Source organism: Aphidius gifuensis, linkage group LG2, assembly GCF_014905175.1.
Source record: "Aphidius gifuensis isolate YNYX2018 linkage group LG2, ASM1490517v1, whole genome shotgun sequence".
NCBI lineage: Eukaryota > Metazoa > Arthropoda > Insecta > Hymenoptera > Braconidae > Aphidius > Aphidius gifuensis.
Window position 1 is genome coordinate 4,993,765 of NC_057789.1, and position 18,379 is coordinate 5,012,143.

General features: G+C 24.5%; 2 protein-coding genes across 7 annotated transcripts in view; one reads left to right on the forward strand and one right to left on the reverse strand.

The window, feature by feature from the left end:
* Positions 1-18,379, reverse strand: part of LOC122848551 (fasciclin-1) — a 149,507-nt gene that overhangs the window by 27,060 nt on the left and 104,068 nt on the right. For all 6 annotated transcript variants that reach the window (XM_044146702.1, XM_044146701.1, XM_044146699.1 and 3 more), the window contains exon 3: positions 792-982. In XM_044146702.1, the coding sequence (XP_044002637.1) occupies positions 792-982 (191 nt within the window). The remainder of the gene's footprint in view (positions 1-791; positions 983-18,379) is intronic.
* On the forward strand, positions 4,954-9,543 carry LOC122848552 (origin recognition complex subunit 3). The gene is made up of 11 exons (XM_044146703.1): positions 4,954-5,116; positions 5,567-5,695; positions 5,781-6,217; positions 6,297-6,405; positions 6,842-7,006; positions 7,088-7,393; positions 7,585-7,869; positions 7,937-8,170; positions 8,354-8,473; positions 8,962-9,029; positions 9,152-9,543. Exons 1-11 carry the CDS (start codon positions 5,093-5,095, stop codon positions 9,243-9,245), a joined length of 1,971 nt encoding a protein of 656 aa, XP_044002638.1. The 5' UTR covers positions 4,954-5,092; the 3' UTR covers positions 9,246-9,543.

Consider the following 18,379-nt stretch of genomic DNA (forward strand, 5'->3'; position numbering starts at 1 on the left):
TCAAAATTTCATATTGAAATTTATCAAAAGCATTATTTACTTTGTATATACTTTATATATACATAATTAATTCACATAAATAAAATTGAAAATGTATATTTATAAATTAATCATTATTCATTAGTTGTATTTTAATTGAAAAATCAGTTAAAATATTTATACGAATAATTCAAAATTTTATTTTTCAATTTATTTAATGTTAATAAATTTATGTTTAAATACATACAAATGAAGGCGAGTGAGTTATGTTAGTTCTGAACAAGTCTACGTGTGTAACAGAGTTAAATTTGTCTATTTAGTCTTCTTGCTCAACAGTTGAAAATTTATAATTGCACTTTGCTAATCGGATTTTCATGATTGTCGTTGAGCACTAAGTATGCAACTAAATTTACTAAAGCAATGCTAATTTTTTTACTTATTATTATTTTAATAAAATAAAAAACTATATCGCAAACTTTGTGTTTAAAATTTTTGATTAAAAATTTTTTTTCTCTATAACATATAAACTTTGAGATTTACTTTTTTTTCTTTTTAATTATTAAGTATATAATTTTTTTAAATTAACAGTGTTATGGTGATTAAAGGGGGATTAATTGAGCTTTATAAGTTTTGAAATTTATCGACAAAGTAATGCTTTTGATCGGATCAAATCGAAACGTGTAAGTCATTAAAGCGAAGGTCATTAAAGTCACATTAAATCATTCATAATTTTTTTAAGTCAAATTTTTCGATATTATAAATTATAATGAATTAGTTGTGTTTTATATTTATTTTTTTTTAATTTAACGTACCTGTGTTTTAACATCTCCAGATGGTAATTTTATCGTTGACTTAAAGTTACTACCCTCTAAGATTTTGGCGTTGTTTATATAAATTTCATCATGTGGATATGCTCGTTTTCTCGTTACCCAAAGTGGTGGATTTCCATCAAGTTCAGATGAAATTGAATCACCCATTTCATCAAGAGTTTTTGGTAAATTAGCTGTAACATAAAATAAATAAAAAACACAATTATTATTATTGTTATTTTTTTAATTAATTTTTTTTTAAATAAGAAAAGTGTATGCCTTAAAAATAAGAGTCATAAATCAATTGAAAAAAAAGGAATAATACAACTTTTTTTTTTTTGGACTTTTATCGATTATGTCAACTAAAAATAACGTTATTAAAAGATTCAAGAAAAGTTTGCGGTGATGGTACGATATCAGGGGTGAAAATGCCCTCTGGCAAAAAGAAATTTTTTTTTTTTTTTTATATTTTCTATATACAGTAGTTTTTTTTATACAAGATAAAAGTAACTTCGATTACGCCCACAAAAAAACAGAATAAAAAAAATACAAGTGACATCAGCAACACAAGCTGCAATTTTAGTTTTTTTTTTAAAAAAACTTGTATATAAGATCGCGCCGGAAACGAAGAAAAAAAAAATAATAATAAAATTGTATCATCCCCTTTAACTTCTTGGCTTGATCTTAAGAATGAGATTGCCATGTTGCTCACATACACCTTCATTTTCTTGATGTCAAAATGGTGCGATGGCACTCAAGACTTTACCTCGTTTACAATCGTCCATGTAATCAGCAACAACGACTTTCTATACGAGTAGAACACGGATGATCGCATCGGAAAACCAGAGTTTTCATTGCTCTTTTGCGATTCTTAAACTTTTTTTTTATTATTTATTTTATTTTTTATATTTTTCTTCATCTTCACAAGCAAGATAATTTGCTACAATTGTCTCACTCAATGTACATTATTTCACGCCACTTTTAACATGACATTTCCAATTGCAATTATATTGTTTTTTTTTTATTTTATTTTTCTTCTTATTGTGACATCTATACACTAATAAAAGGGTAATTTTTTTTCATTGCTAGTCTTTTTATTTTTCTGTAATTTTATATTTTTTTTTTTTGTCAATATAATTTATATACACTGAGAAAAAAAAATAACAATTTTTACAACTAAAATCAAATAAAAATTACTGTGCTGCGTAGTAAAGGCCGGGTATTTTGTAAGTTTAACATATATTACAATGGGAACAATAATTTTTACCCTTCGTGCCATTTAATTTTGTATTTCGGCTGGACAAAAATTACCATGCCAAGCACAGTAATTTTAACTATACATACACTAAAAAAAAAAATATAGTGTCGATAGTAAAAGTTTGATGTATTACCAACAATTTTTATTATTTGAATTAATAAAAATTCCAAATATATTATCTTTTTTTAAATATTGCTTAAAAAATAAATGAAAGGGAAATTAAATAACGATACTCAAAATAAAATTTTTATTTAATGTATTTTTTTTTATATCCAATTTTTAACAATAAATTCTGTATTTGGTGTTTGTGTTATATATGTTAACTTATAATTATATATTTTATTCAAATCTAAATTTTTCACGACAAATTTTTTTATTAACTTCATAATGCTCGGTGTGTTCATTTAAAAATACAGCTAATAATTTTTGTTATAAAAATAATATTGTGTGGATGTTTTCCATTAAAATATTGTTTATAATATAAAATTGAGACCATCCTCACTGCTATCATCACGATAAACAAATGAAAACTGCACACAAATTATGTTCACACTTCCTTTCACTAGTGATATCTATAAATAATTATGAGTAAAAGTACTCAAATTAAGTCGTAGATTTTTTCTTAGATAACTGCACTTTTTATTCACTTGAATTAATTATCAATATTATATATATAATTACGGAGGCCGTTAGACCGTTGGACGTACAAATACCTAAATGTGCGTCTCCACAATAACTCAAAAATAACAAAAGCTTCCTGACACGATAATTATCGAACAGCGCCGAAGATTACCGAGGGTTTGAATTTTACCATGCTGCAGAGTAACAACGAGTGTTCAGCACAATAAAAATTATCCAAAGCTCAGTATTTTATTTTGATTCTTAAACTGTAATAATTGTATTAAGCTTATCAATATTTGTTATACCAATAAATACTACCCTGGCATATCCCAATTTTTACTGTGCTGCAAAGTAATTTATATAATCTAAACAATAATTTTTATATATCAGAACATGAAAAAACCCCAAAATCGAGTTTTACCCGACGATTACCCTGCTAGCATAGTAAAAATTGTTATTTTTTTTTCTCAGTGTATAATATAGCTTTTCCAGTGGAAAATATATACAAAGTAAAATGTAATAAATATAAAAAAAAAAAAAAGAAATATGCCTTTCAATATGCCATGTTACTTGTCTTTAAATTTTTTTTTTTTTTTAAATTTAACAATACATCATGGAATAATGGATGAATTAATCTTTTGGCCAGTCGACCAGGCGATTATCGATGCAGGCCTCATAAATACTGAGGAAAATGTTCTTGTCAATTCCTGCTGTTTTCAATACCTTCACCTCTTTTTTTTTTATTTTAAACTATAACGTAATTCTTTCTCTTTCTTTCTCTGCAATTTAAAGCTTTAAATTTTACAAAAAAATTTAATTTAAAATTTTACGATATCGATTTGCATTATTTTAATCTTCTTACATGGAAAATTTTTATTTTCATAAATTCTTTTTACTAGTTGTTTTTTCATTTAGTTTTCAATAAAAAAAATAAGGATACTTGTTTTAAATAAATATTTTTTTAATGGTCAGAAATGAGATGGAGATCGAGAAAATTTTTACAGTATAAAAAAAGCCACAAAAAAAATGTATCCGATTATTCTCAAGTTTCTCGTTTTATTATAACTGAATCTCATTTCTCTTTTAGAATATTTGAAGAATACTTTTTCAATTCAACTGAAAGTTAAAGCACCCGCATGTTTCTCGTATTTCATTCTCCAATATCAAAGCTTTGATATATTTTTTATTTGCATATACTAACTATACATCATCAGATTTGAAAAATAAAAATAAAAAAACAATAAATATATTTTTTATACAATCAATATACAACAGTTTGGAAAATTCAAATGTCACAAATATTATACATAAAAATAAAAATTAAAAACAATAATAAATATTACTAGTATAAAATAATATTCAAATTTTTTTAAAACTATTTTATTTTGAAATTATAAAAAAATAATAATTAATTTAATTAATATTGTTTGTATAAATTTTATTGAAAAATAAAAAAATATTTATAAATCAATTATCGGATAAGTTTGCAGATTGAATTTCAAATTTAATTTATAATACAGAATACAAATCTATTCATCAAAGATTCAACTGACGAACAACAGCATCTGGTTTTATTATCCATTATATAATTCTCTTTTACAGTTTCAGCATCTTGCCACTTAAAAACATTCTCATTCCCACGGTTCTATCTGTATATATAAAGTATAATTATTTTATCCAACCAATTGTTTTCTCGTTGATTCAAAGAATTTGGAATTCAAATGATTAAACAAAAATTCCGTGAGACAAGACAAATGAATAAAAAACGAGAATGATTTAGAATATTTGAATAAACATTATGGTCAATATCCACTACCATTACTATTTTTTATTATAATTTTTAAAAAATTCTTAAAATTTAAATAATGATAAAAAAAATAAAATTCGTATATTTAAATTACAAATTCAGCTCGTTTTTTAATATTGAAATAAAAAATAAATGTAAATAAAAAATAAAAGCATTATTGAATAAATTATAATTTAATAAATATTGAAAATATTAATTTGTCTATTTTTTTTTTTTTTTTTGCAGTTATAATGGCAATGGCAGATGTTAAAATTATTACGAGTACGAGTATTATATTTGAGAACATGTCGTGAGCAGCTGCAAAGTTAGTTTTGAATAAGACAAAGTTTACGAAATATACACACTGGAGCATGGTGGCAGCAGTGTCCACAAACAGCTGTTTGTCACAAACACACAAAATTATTATTTTTTTTTTTTTATATATAAATGGGATACTTGTAAACATGTGTGAGTAAAAAGTTTACATGTATGAGTTTGTTTCGGTTAAAAAGTGAACGCAAACAGCAAGTATATTTTGTTTCCACAAGTAATTTAATAGAATTTAATTCTAATTTTGATTTATTTAAATTTATAGAAAAATAATTAGTTGTCTTAATTATTTCACATACGTACTAAATAATGGATAACGTCTTTGTGTCAAAAGTAAGTAAACAAACTAATTTGACAACTTGTTGCATTTTTAAACATAACCTAAATTCATTTGTTATTTATTTATTTATTTATCAAAAAAATTTAATATTTATTATTGTTTTTATTTTTTGTTGTTGTTAAAATTTATTTTTATTAATTTTAATTTATTCAAAAATTAATTTTCTTTTTTACTAAAATTTATTCATTTGAATAATAAATTTTACCTTTTGTTTACATTTTTAAATTTACGTCAAGTTTATTATTTTTTTTTATTTTATGAAAAATTAATTAATTTTTTTATTAAATATTCAGTATATTATTTTTTTTTTGTTATTTTTTTGTTAAATATATAATATTATTATGTGTACTTGCTTTTTATTTTGTTGGATAATTTAGTAAAAATAAGTATACTTTAAAAAAAAATATTATTTTTATTTTTTTGTTTTTTAAATATTATCGCAGGGTTGTATATCTTGTCCCGGAAAATATAAAATTGGACGTGGAAAAAAGAAAAATGTTGATGCATCCCCTGATGAACCCTGGTATCATGCTTCTAAACAAGCCTGGCTCACTATTAAAAATGCAGCTGAGGTAAATTTATTTTTCATATTTTTTATATTATTTATAACTGTATATAGATTATTTTAATATTATTATTGTTGTTATTTTATTCAAGGAAATTAATAATGACATGTTTAAACAAATATTGTGTGATTTACATGGTTACGTTAAAAATATTAAAGAGGATGTATCAGATAATTATTTGAAAGAAATACAAACAGCTATTTTGTTGACTGGTATTAATCTTCCTGATCATGAAGTATTATTCAGTAAATTAACTGATAAATTTACCAGTATTACTAATCACATTGCTCTTGTACAGTCAAGAGACTCAACAAATATGAAAAGTTTAATTGAAGAAACAATATATCAATTACTTAATAGCCCAAATGATAATTGTGAAATTGAATTTAAAAAAAATCAATGTAATTTTCGAGTACTTGAAGCTTGGTACAAAGAATATTGTGAAAAAAATACTCCACTTGTTATAATTATTCCTGATTTTGAAAGTTTTAATTCATCTGTTTTACGTGATTTTATTTTAATACTCAGGTAAATAAACAATTAAAAAAAATTATTTTAATAAATGTTAATTTAATTAATCATTATTATAATTTTTTTTCTCAACTAGTTCTTATTCAAGAAGCGTAAAATTCATTCTTCTATTTGGAGTCGCAACAACTCTTCATGTTGTTCACAGATCTCTGTCTTATGATGTCACATCTAAATTACGAGTTCAAGTAAGTTGAAAAATAAAAAAAAAAATAAATTCATTAAATTAAAAGGAAGAAAAAAAAAAAACAATTCATTTAAAAAATTTACATAAAAATATCTACACATGGTCTATGAAAAATAAAAATAAAACAAATTGTAAATTTACGTACACGTTTCCATTTACTTCTATTGTCACTGGAATGGCAAACAAAACGTTCTAGCGCAGTGGATGGAAAACGAAATGCGAGAAACAATATGAATTGCTAATTTTACGTGAGGGTAGTTTAAAAGTAAAAGCATTGGCTTGGACTGTGTGGCAGATTACCTTCTTAATTGGTTTATTTAAATTTAGAAAAAACTCATACACACGCTTTTTCTATGCAATATCATGTTTTATTATTTTTGTTGTAAATTTTTTTTCTCTTTTTTTTATATAACATGCATATTTTTTTAACTTGACAGGTATTTCATACACCAACACAAATAACAAGTTTGTCAGACATACTTGAAGGTACTGTTTTGTCAGGTAAAACTCCATTCATGTTGACAGGACGTGCATTTCAATTGCTAACAGATATATTTTTATTTTATGATTTTTCTGTTTATGCATTTCTACAGGGTTACAAGGTAAATAATTATATTTTCAAAATAATATCAACCTATTTTATAACATCAATTTAACGTAAATGTATTTTGTTTTTTCTATAGCTCTGTATGATTCAACATTTTTATGGAAATAATTTTTCAACACTTTGTTGTGATTATAAAGATATTGATAAACGATTTGATCAATTGAGTTTAAATGATATTAATGATTTAAAAAAATTACCAACAATTATGAAATATTTTGATAATTTAAATGAAAATATTGATGATATTAATTTGGCTGAATTTAAAAAAATAATTGTAAAACTTTTAAAAAAATTTCAACATGCAATGGATGGTTTTTTTACTGTATTAAAGTGTCTTCATTCGTTGACTTTTTCTCTGCCTGGTTCACCACTGGGAAAGCAGGTACTTAACTAAGTTGATTTGCACAAGAAAATTTTACTTGTTAAAACAAAAATCTGAAAAGAACTCTGAAAGCTGTACAAGAATATTTATACTCATTAGCATTCAGTTCGTTAAGAGCTTTTGTATTTTTATATTCATTTTTTTTCATATTTTTTTTATTAATTAATAAAATGTTGTTTAATTTACTCTAGCTTCGTGAAGTATATGCCAAAGCTGTTACCTGCGATATTGTTGATATGAAAGAGTACAAAGATTGTATACAATTGTTAAATTATTCATCGAAAGAAGAACTCTTAACAAAACTTGATAAAATTATAAAAATACTTGAAACAGATAATAAATCAAATTTAAAAGATTTTGAAGTTAATTTAAAAAAGCATTATAATATTATTAAAAATGCAAGTCTTGAAGTATCTAACACAGTGGCAGAAACTGTTAGTGTTGATGATAAGCTAAGTAGACAACAATTGAAAGAGGTCAGTTGATTATTTATACTTGAATAAAAAATCATCATGAATATAATATGTATTTTTTTTGTTACAGAAATTATTAAAAATGTCACAGCAACAAGCACGCTCACCTTTCAAGCAAGCTCAAATAGATCTTTTTGATTATCTCAACAATAGTATATTTGCTGTTCATCTTGTAAATCCAAATCGTTTACCAGCAAGTGAAATATTTTGTTTCAGTGATGCATATATAGCAAAGCATCATCTTCGAGGTTCAGTGAGAGCAGCTATACATACTGGTCTCAATAATCCACAAACATATATCAACGTAAGTGAAAAACTAAAATTTATTTTTTATTTTTCCATTGCAAAAAAAAATATATATATTTATAATCTATACGAATGGAATTGAGTGATATTCTACTTTCAAACCAAGTCATTGAATTGCAAATTTTCTCATACCTAAAAATTCAAGTTGTTTAAAATGTATATTGCATTGGGTTTCGAATAGTGTGGCTGTTGCAAATTGGAGAACGACGAGGTGATTCAACCAACTCTACCTGACCTTAGTATTATTTACAAGATACACTTGGAGTCGAGGAAACTGATCAATATGTACGACTGGCTACAGGTAAAACATGATACTACATTTATTTTTTACACTATTATTTTATTTACAACTTTTATACGTTAATTTGACTATCGTGAAACACGTAATTATATATTTTTTTATTACTTAACTATAATAGAGTAATTTTTTTATTTTTATTTATTAAAAAAAGAATTTTATATGCCACAGTGTGGTTTAAATCATGCTATTCATAATTCATGCATGACCACTTGCTACTTTTAACCGCAGCAATCATTACGATACATTCATGCAAACTATGTTAAACTAATTTCAACCCTCTGCTACTTGTTTTGATCGTATTTTTCATTGCGGTAGTCATCTCTATGAAAAACCCTTGGAAAGTTATCTCTAAATCGTTCTCGTTGAGCAAAGTACGATACTTAAAATTAAATGTATGCACTCGTTAAATTTTATCAAACCAACTACGTGTTTTATTATTATTATTTTTTATTATATTAATATTTTTTATTGTTTTTTTTTTTTTTCAGGCATTTCTCACTGTTATCAGTCCAAATGATCAAACTGATGAGCAACGTGAAATTGATCCAAATATTCAGTATCCTTTTCTATTAAAAAACTTGAAATATATACATTTTTTTTTTTTTAAATTGAGAAAGTTTTTAAGAATAATATTCTATATAATTCCTTAACTTGATTTTTTTTTTTTTCTATTTTTAGAGCTCGTTTTACTCGTGCTATTGCAGAGCTCCAATTTCTTGGATTTATCAAGTCTTCACGTAGAAAGACTGATCACGTTAAACGTCTAACATAATTAGTTTTTAAAATTATATCAATTCAATTATCATTATACATTTGAATAACAATAAATTTTTTTATTTTCATATAACAAAAAAAAACAAAAAATGATAGTTAATTATTTAATAGTATTAAGTGTTTTTAATATTCGAGAATTTATATGTCAAGTAATGAAAAGATGTATCAGGTTAATCAAATTATCAACAACTAAAGTGAATATTAAAATGAACAGGTATATAATCTGTGTTTCAACAAACGAGTATCAAATTAATGATAAGAGTCTACACGAGTTTAAACTTGAATATTTTGATATTTTATTATTATTATGGGTATTTAATGAGATATTCTAGAAATTGAGGAAGTTCTTCTTAAGTTTTATTAACTCGAAATATTATTCTCACTTCTATTTTAATAATAATAATCAATTGAGATATTAATTTACTAAAATATACTTGTGATTTTAGTATATATAAAATTATAGAAAATTAATTAGACATTTTTAAAATTTAGTTAATAGAATTTTTCTAAATTTCTTTTTGACTTGTATTATTATTTTTATATATCATAATATATTATTCACACTTTTTATTTCGTTTTTTAACTTTACTTTCTCTGATGCACAGAAATAAAAAGGGGAAAAAAAATCAGGCGTCACCAATAGAATGGTAAAGTCAAAGAAAAAAAAAAAAAAAGAAGAAGGGTTAAAAAAATCATAGATAAAAATATAAAAAGAAAAATATTACTATGAAAAGAGAAACGGAAAATACGCCACGCGAACCAACGAATAATTTAACGCCTGCGGCGCATATTGATGACTGGCCGATGAAAATCTCCATAAGGCATAGACTGAATACCAACTTTAGCCTTCCGCCAATGCCTCGCTGAGTAATTCAAGCTCTTTTTTTTAAATATTCTCATATTATTATTGCTATGCGCTTCTTTTTTTTTTCTTTGAATTTTCAATAACAATATATATTTTTTCTTTCAGTTAAAAATTTTAATGCTCGTTTCAGATAAAATATGGAAATTTAAAAATATATAAATAACCTTTTAATGAATAATTTGGATACCCAATATAGAAAATAGACTTCAAAAAGGTTAATGATTAAAAAAAAAAAAAAAAAAAATTGACTTTGTAATTGGTTAGACATGCTAATGGAAGGTTAATTATTTAACTAAATAAATTTCGTTAAAGCGATGCAACCTAAAATCCTCAAAACCTCGAATCTCTTTTCTCTCTTGAAAAATCAATTGATAAAAATTTTACAAGCGTATTTTATATCGAATATATTTATTTTTGTGATTCAACGAAATTTTATTTTATTGTTATTTTATTATTAAAATTTAAACGATAATTTTATATATTACTATAAAATATTACAGCATAAAATCATTGACATTTTCCATAAATACATGTTAATTCGTGTGTCGAATTTTGAATGCATTCATGCATTTTGTTAAAGCTAAAACTGAGTGATATCATATCCACAACGAGTTTACCAATTATATTTCCGTGTAATTACTGAATATATACATCCGTTTGAATGTATTCGTTGACTAATTTAAATGTAACTCGAATTTGGAGGAATGAGAATATTTTGATGTTAAAACATTGCCTGAGCGAGAAAGAATGTTTACGAGCTAGACTGATGAATAAAATGAAATTGTTGGTTTTTGGTATATATAATTAATGTGAATACTAAGTGCTGTGTTTAATATTAATGAGTAATAACAAATGATTCATTGATAATACGCTTTTATTTTTGTTTTTATCAAAATATAAATTAATAAAATTTTGATGAAAATAAAAATTAACAAATCGTTTATTTTTTAATTATAAAAAAGTTCATTAATATATTTTATTTTGGTCATAATATTATCATCAAGTTAATTAAAAATATGAGTTATTTATAAATTACAAAAAAAAAAAAATGATGATCATAACAAGTAATGATAAAATAAATTTATTTAAAAAAAATTTTTTTCAGTCAAGTTAGTGAATATATTAAAATTTTGTTGTCAAACTATATCGAAAGATTAGCTATCATGAATAAATTCTCTAGCAAAGTTAGATTAGAAGGGTCCAGCTGGATGACGTCTAGAGATAGACAAGAATTTTCCAGCAAAAAGGTTCAAAGACTAAACGGGTTAAATCCCGTATCATCAGCTAAACTACCTTGAAGACTATATCACTGTTTCCAGGATAAATCGTACAATGTGTAAAACTATTATCCACTCTTATACTATACGTTGAAAAGATTTAAAAGTTGAAGTGAGATTCCAAGTAGATTGACCTGTTAATACACTTGTTAAAATTTTTCTTCAAGATTTATTCATAAATATATATTTCCATCAAGTTTATCATTATTCAACTGATTTAAAACTTTGTTATTTAACAATGAAACTTGCATAAATTTGTATGCTACTACAAGTGTATTTTATGAATATATATGTTGGATTATTTTAATCATGTGTTTCGAGAATAGATAAATTAAATTGAATTTTATTCAAAATTATTTTGCAAAGTGATTTGATAATTGGCATCGTCATGAATATCTCTGGGGATATTTTGGTATAACATGAAGCCTCTCAGGGATCTTCTTTTCCCAGGTGGAGTTTCAACCTGATTGTTAGACGAGATCCAAGAGAATCAGATGAGAAAGAGAGAATCTGCAATGGTGACATTTCCCACGGGGTATATACTGAGGATCCTTTCTTGCCTTGTCGCCTTATTTCATTTCCTTCGGTTTTACCATGTCGTTTTTTCTATTTCTATTTATATAATTCATTTTATTTCAATTTCGTCAGCTGAGACAAGAAGTACATCTCTTTTATTTATTTTTTTTTCATCACTTGAAATTTTCACAACCCGAAAATCAATCTCAGTCCAATAACGGACAGTCTGACACCATTTGGCACTTGAATTTCGCATTGTCATGAGATGTAGACAGAAAATTTACTGACCGTTATAAACAGATGAATTGAAATTGAAAAAATATGATTTTATTTTTGTATAAAAAATTCTTGGTAAATATTTTAAAATTCAATATTCAAAAAATTTTAAATTTTGAAATTGCATTTTTATTTTTGCTATGTTTTTTATTAAATATGATAAAATATTTTTAAGTATGTATGAATACTTGAAGAAAAAAAAAATGAATATAAGAGTCAAGTGAAGTAACAAAAGTAAATTTAATTTTGTGAGATAGTATGGTATAAGGATAAGAGGATCTTGAGTCGGTCAAAAAAGAATCTGAGTGTCTGGTCATTGCAAAATTTTGATGAATGGAGGTGAAAGATAAGGACTTTTGACCGCACCCATTATTGTCCTTGACATGAACCGTTGACTCTAAAACGTTTTCTTATCATAATATAAAAAGATTGCGACATTTAAAGCCCCACTTGACAGTAAGAATAATTGAAAGCTTTAAAATTTATCTTTAAATGAATCTTAGTAAATTGATTTTTTTTTATTTTCTATTATGAGATTAAACTGTATATGGTAAATGATATTTTTTTTTTTTGCTTATTTAGAAATTTATAAGAGATCCAAAATGATAAACTTAATTTTTCCCTCAAAATGTTTTTTTTTTTTCGTTTTAATTTTTTTTTTTTTTCCAAATAACGATACTTAAGCTATGAAATTATGAAAGTTTTCAGACTAATTGTTAAACTTTTATACGCGAGATACAAAATTGCTTTGTCAGTGGAAAAAGTAGTGAGTGCAGATGATGGCTGAAAGTGGAGGAATCAAGTGCCTTGAAAGATGGAAGGATGATGATTCAACTTAACGATATCATACAAATATAATAAAAACAATTATTCTTTGTATTATTTTTAAATTTATAAATTATTTAGATATTTAATTAATGAAAAAATAATTCAAATACATTAACTATATTTTTTTTAAATAAATAAATTATATTTTATTTTATAAAAACATTCGTCTAAATATATTTTTTGTTTTTTAAATTAAATTTATTATTTATTTAATATCAATAAAAAAAATTCATTATTCAGTTTGACATTTAATAGAAGTTTCTCAGTTTACTTAGGTGTTTTTCTAAAATCATTTGCGTCATTGTGTTTAAATCATAATTATAATTTTTCAATAGATACTGTTGTATATAAATGAAAATGGAAATTTTTTTCAATAACACTGTGACGAGTTTTATAAGTGAGATTAACAGCTCTAATAATAGTTTTAATAATAAATAAAATGGTAAAATTTTATTCTATTGCAATTATTGCCATTAGCTGTATTTCAATTGTGGAATTATCTCCGGAACCGGGTTTTTTTAGCAATATAGCAAAGCAATTTGAGGATGTAAGAAATGATGGAAAACAATGGATACACGGTCTTGGTATTTTTCCAGGTAAATAAAATTTAATTTTTACTATTATATTGTTTTTATTAGATAAAATGATTCGAACGTTTTTCAATTTAATTTTTTTTCCAGGTACTAAATGGTGTGGTCCAGGAAATATTGCTAAAAATTTCGATGATCTTGGAAAAAATGAGGAAGTTGATAAATGCTGCCGATCACATGATCACTGTCCTCATCGAGTTTTGAGTGGAGAAACAAAATATAATTTTACTAATGATATGAGATTTACAGTGTAATAATAATAATAGTATTTAATAATGAATGATTTTATAATTAAGTTAAATTGCTATGCTCGATATTAATGTTATTTTGATATTTTATTTCTAGCTCTGATTGCGAATGTGAAAAAAAATTAAAAACATGCTTAAATAGCTTCAATGAGACTACGTTATCCAGTATCAATTTAATAAAAGTAATTTATTTTGCTGTCAAAACACAGTGTTTTACTTTGGTAAATGGTGAAGCAGTATTAATGGATTCTTCAAAATACCAGGAATAAATATTTTTTGGAATTGCTTAAAATACAATATAAATGCTACTAATTAAATAGTTAAATTTTTCGCAATGGATTTAATTACAATGGAGTAAAATATATAAATTTTAGAAAATATAAAAGAAAAGAATTTTTCAGTTTAATATATACCAACTTCAAGATGTGCTTGTTCTGGCAGTACATAGCTATGAAATTTTTATATTTGTAACATCAAACAATGATTTATCCATGTGTAAATTTCATTAGATAATATTCAGAATTAAATTTAAATATTTTGAAATCAAGAGTTAATAATAATCTTCAGTTGAATCAAAAAAATAAATAAATAAATAAAATCAATTAAACTGAGTAATAAAACTAAAAATTATTCTTCTTTTTTATTTTTCTTTGAAATATTTAATCTTGTTGTTTGTTGGAAAAAAAAAATGTTTAGAAATTGGGTCAGTTTATTTTGATGGTAATTTATATAAATTTTAAGAAAGTAGATTTTAAATTGTTTAATTTATTGTATTCGATAATTTATGGTGTCTTTAAATATATTTAAATTAAAAATCAAATTGAATTTTATTAAAGATAATTTACTTGGCTATAAAATAATGATATTTTCAAAATACATCCCTTAAAATATTATGTTCATCCCTCAAATTATGTTTTAATGATACTTTAAGTACTCATGTCGTTTTGAATACGTTTTATATACGTTTTATATACGTATGAAAAATATCTAATGACTCAAATAACTACAAAAAAATAAAATAAAAAAAAAAAAACTCATAAGTCAAAATCATAATTAGAAAATTATTTTCATTAAATTTATATTCCTTTTCTTATACAAATTTTTAAAATTCAGAAAAATATAATTAAAATATTTTGGCACGTGTTTTTTTTTTTTTTTTCGTTCGACCGCATGGCATCCACGTATCATTTCCTTTTTCGCCTGGACGTGAGCCATGCGGCGGAAAACGTTTTTCGAAAGTTTTTCCTGGCATTAGCCAATGGCTGATCTGCAGAGGGCGAAACTAAATAGTAAATTATAGAAAAAGCGACCTCTAGGACTTCTAGTTTTTTCTAGGATTGTCTAGGATATATAAAGGGCCTCCTAAACGATTTTGAGTCAGTTCGTCTTTGGTTTCGTCGGGTTAATATCACTTAACAATTTTCCGTTCCTTAAATTTGTGGTTAGAAATATTTCAAGTTACCTCGTGGTTGCTCGGTGTTAAAAAAAAGTGCAAGTTTAAAATAGTAAAATAGTTTCTTAGATTTTCGTCAGTTCGTTTTAGTTTTCGCGGAGTGAACATCGTATCGAATTTTTTCATCTGTTAAATTTGGTTAGAAATATTAAAAACGACCGCGTGTAGATTGACTCGTGGTTAGAAAAAAAAAAAAAGTGATGAGTGATAAAGTGTATATAAGTGTAAAAAGTGCCAGTTGCTGATTTGGGATTAATTGGATTATTGGAGAATACCGTGCCGTTGCTGTTTTAGGATTATTGGAGACTTCTTTGACAATTTCTTCATGGCTTCGCTGAGATGATGTGATGGAATTTATGTGGATTATTGGAGAATACCTGGACGACTTCTTCATGGCTGTTTGCTGGCATAAAGTAAGTTCCTCTAGATCATGATTGACTAGTTGTAATTTTTAACCTATCCCGGAAAAGTGCTTTAATATCCTTGAAGTTACAAAAAATTGTTGCTATATTTTTTGAAGCTTCTTGTCGTTCCAAATTATTATTTTATGTATAGATTTATTTTGACTGATTATTACAATAATTATATATTCAATTTTAATGTCAAATTAAATATAGTCGTAGTGTAAAAGTCAAAATAAATCGACCTTGTCTATCTCAAACAGAGTAGACGAGGGTGATTAGGAATTATTATCTATCGTGAAAATTTATAATAGATAAATTTTCACCCTATTTTCCATTCGCGATGTATTTTTTTTATTTGATATTGAATGCACGTTTCCAAAAACAATAATGAAATTTTCAAGTATGTTCCAGGTTTTATTCTGTTTCAGGTTTTTTATGATTTCAGGTTTTTCAGGAGTTTAAGTTTTTCACAATATTAATATTATGATTTTTTTTGTTTCAGGATTTTTATGATTTCAGGATTTTAATAACTTAATATTATGTTTTTTTTTGTTTCAGGATTTTTATGATTTCAGGTTTATCAGGATTTTAATAACTTAATATTATGGTTTTTTTTGTTTCAGGATTTTTATGATTTCAGGTTTTTCAGGATGTTAATATTATGATTTTTTTTGTTTCAGGATTTTTGTAATTTCAGGTTTTTAATATAATGATTTTAATATTTTCAGGATTTTAATATTTTATATAATGAAATAGTGAAGTGTGAAATAATGATAGTAAGTGATAGTGGCATAGTGATTAAGGCCTAGAAATGTCCTATCACAATTAGTGATAGTGGCATAGTGAATTGAGCCTGTAGAAATGTCCTATCACAGCGAATAATAAAAAATATACCTGCTGCTATGAGCGCGGGTATAATTACGTATATATATTTATTTTTTTTTACATGCGCGTGCGTTAATAATTGCTGCTATAAGCGCAATCCGAAAAATCCGATCGATATAATTCTAGCTGCAGCTAGAAAACCTGCGAAAAGTGGATTAGGTCTACTGGAGAAACCACTTCATAAAAAAAACGAGTCAAAGTCTTACCTCCTGGGTGACGTGGAAAAGACACCCTTAAAATTTACCTATTATTATTAATTTATTATTTTTCAGCTTCTACAAATTAATCAACATCTAAATATTGTTAACTTGAATAAAAAAAAAAATTTAATAAAATAATTCCTAACTTTATATAAATATAAGATAACAACCGAAATAAATTATTTTAATATATATTTATTAACAATAAAAATATTTTTTTTTTTTGTATCCTCAGTTGTATTATTCCTTCCAAGCTTCAATTTGATTCCAATACCAACATCCTATCTACATTATTTCAGAAAATATGAACATTTTTAAAAATTTTTTTAAATAGTAAAAAGTAAAAACAATTTATCATAGTTCAAGCTTTCAATAAATTAATTAACGTAAATAATAAAAATACAAAAATAAATTGTATTAAAAATAAAACAAGTTGTAAAAATTATCAAAAAAATTATTAAATCTTATTCGAAGAATTATTATTATCTTTATCGTCGTATTGTGATTTTTCAAGTAGTAAAATAATAAATATTGCATTTTATCTGGCTGTAAAAATTTATTTATCTTTTATTTATTTTTTAAGAATTTCAATGTCGTTGGAAACATCATAATTATTACTTGACTCATATACAAAATCAAACTTGTAAATTAAAATTAAAAGCATTCAAGTGACAAGACTGTAATTTCATTATTTGCATCAATAAATTCTGGTACTAATAAAATATAAATTAATTTAAAAAATGAAAAATTTTCATTTCGCTGTGATGATTGTCTTGTCAAGTTGTATTTCAATTGTAAAATTAACTCGACCAGTTGACCTTCTTAAAAAAGCAAAAAATGAAAAAGAAAAATGGATGAAAGGTCTTGGTATTTTTCCAGGTAAATGAAATTTAATTTTGTCTGTCATTAAATAATTTCACTGTTATTGTTTTTTTATTTTGTCATTAAAGGTACTAAATGGTGTGGTCCAGGAAATATTGCTAAGAGTTATGATGATCTTGGCAAAGATGAGGCAGTTGATAAATGCTGCCGAGCACATGATCACTGTCCTCATCACATCGCAAGTGGAAAAAGAAAATATAATTTTCATAATCAAATGAAATTTACAGTGTAAAAATAATTGTATTTAAAAAAAAATGATTATATAATTTTTTATAATCAACTTGAAATAATATTTTAATTTTAGCTCTGACTGTGAATGTGATAGCGATTTCAAAAAATGCTTAGACAAATCAAATGGCAATTTGATAAAAACAATTTATTTTACTTTCAAAACAGAGTGTATCATTGTAAAAAATGATACTGCAATATTAATTAAATTATCTGATTACAAGGAAGATACAAAAACTGGTGAAGATAATAAAAATTTGCCTCTTTCTCCAACAAATGCATAACGAAATTAATTAAATAATATTGATGACAAATTTATTTTTAATAAAATTTATAAATAAAGAAAAAAATAAAAATATAAATATTTTTTAGAATTGCATACGTACATTGTAATTTTATAAACCGTAAAATAAAAATGTTTTTGCTTATCCAGCTGTAAAAGTTTATTCGTTTATTTTATTTATTTTATTTTTATTTTAA

Bases quoted from the DNA above. Each gene is read 5' to 3' on its own strand.
- LOC122848552 (XM_044146703.1), top strand. From the start codon at position 5,093: ATGGATAACGTCTTTGTGTCAAAA. The intron at 5,696-5,780 runs GTAAATTTATTT...ATTTTATTCAAG, and splicing joins CTATTAAAAATGCAGCTGAG to GAAATTAATAATGACATGTT. The intron at 6,406-6,841 runs GTAAGTTGAAAA...TTAACTTGACAG, and splicing joins CATCTAAATTACGAGTTCAA to GTATTTCATACACCAACACA.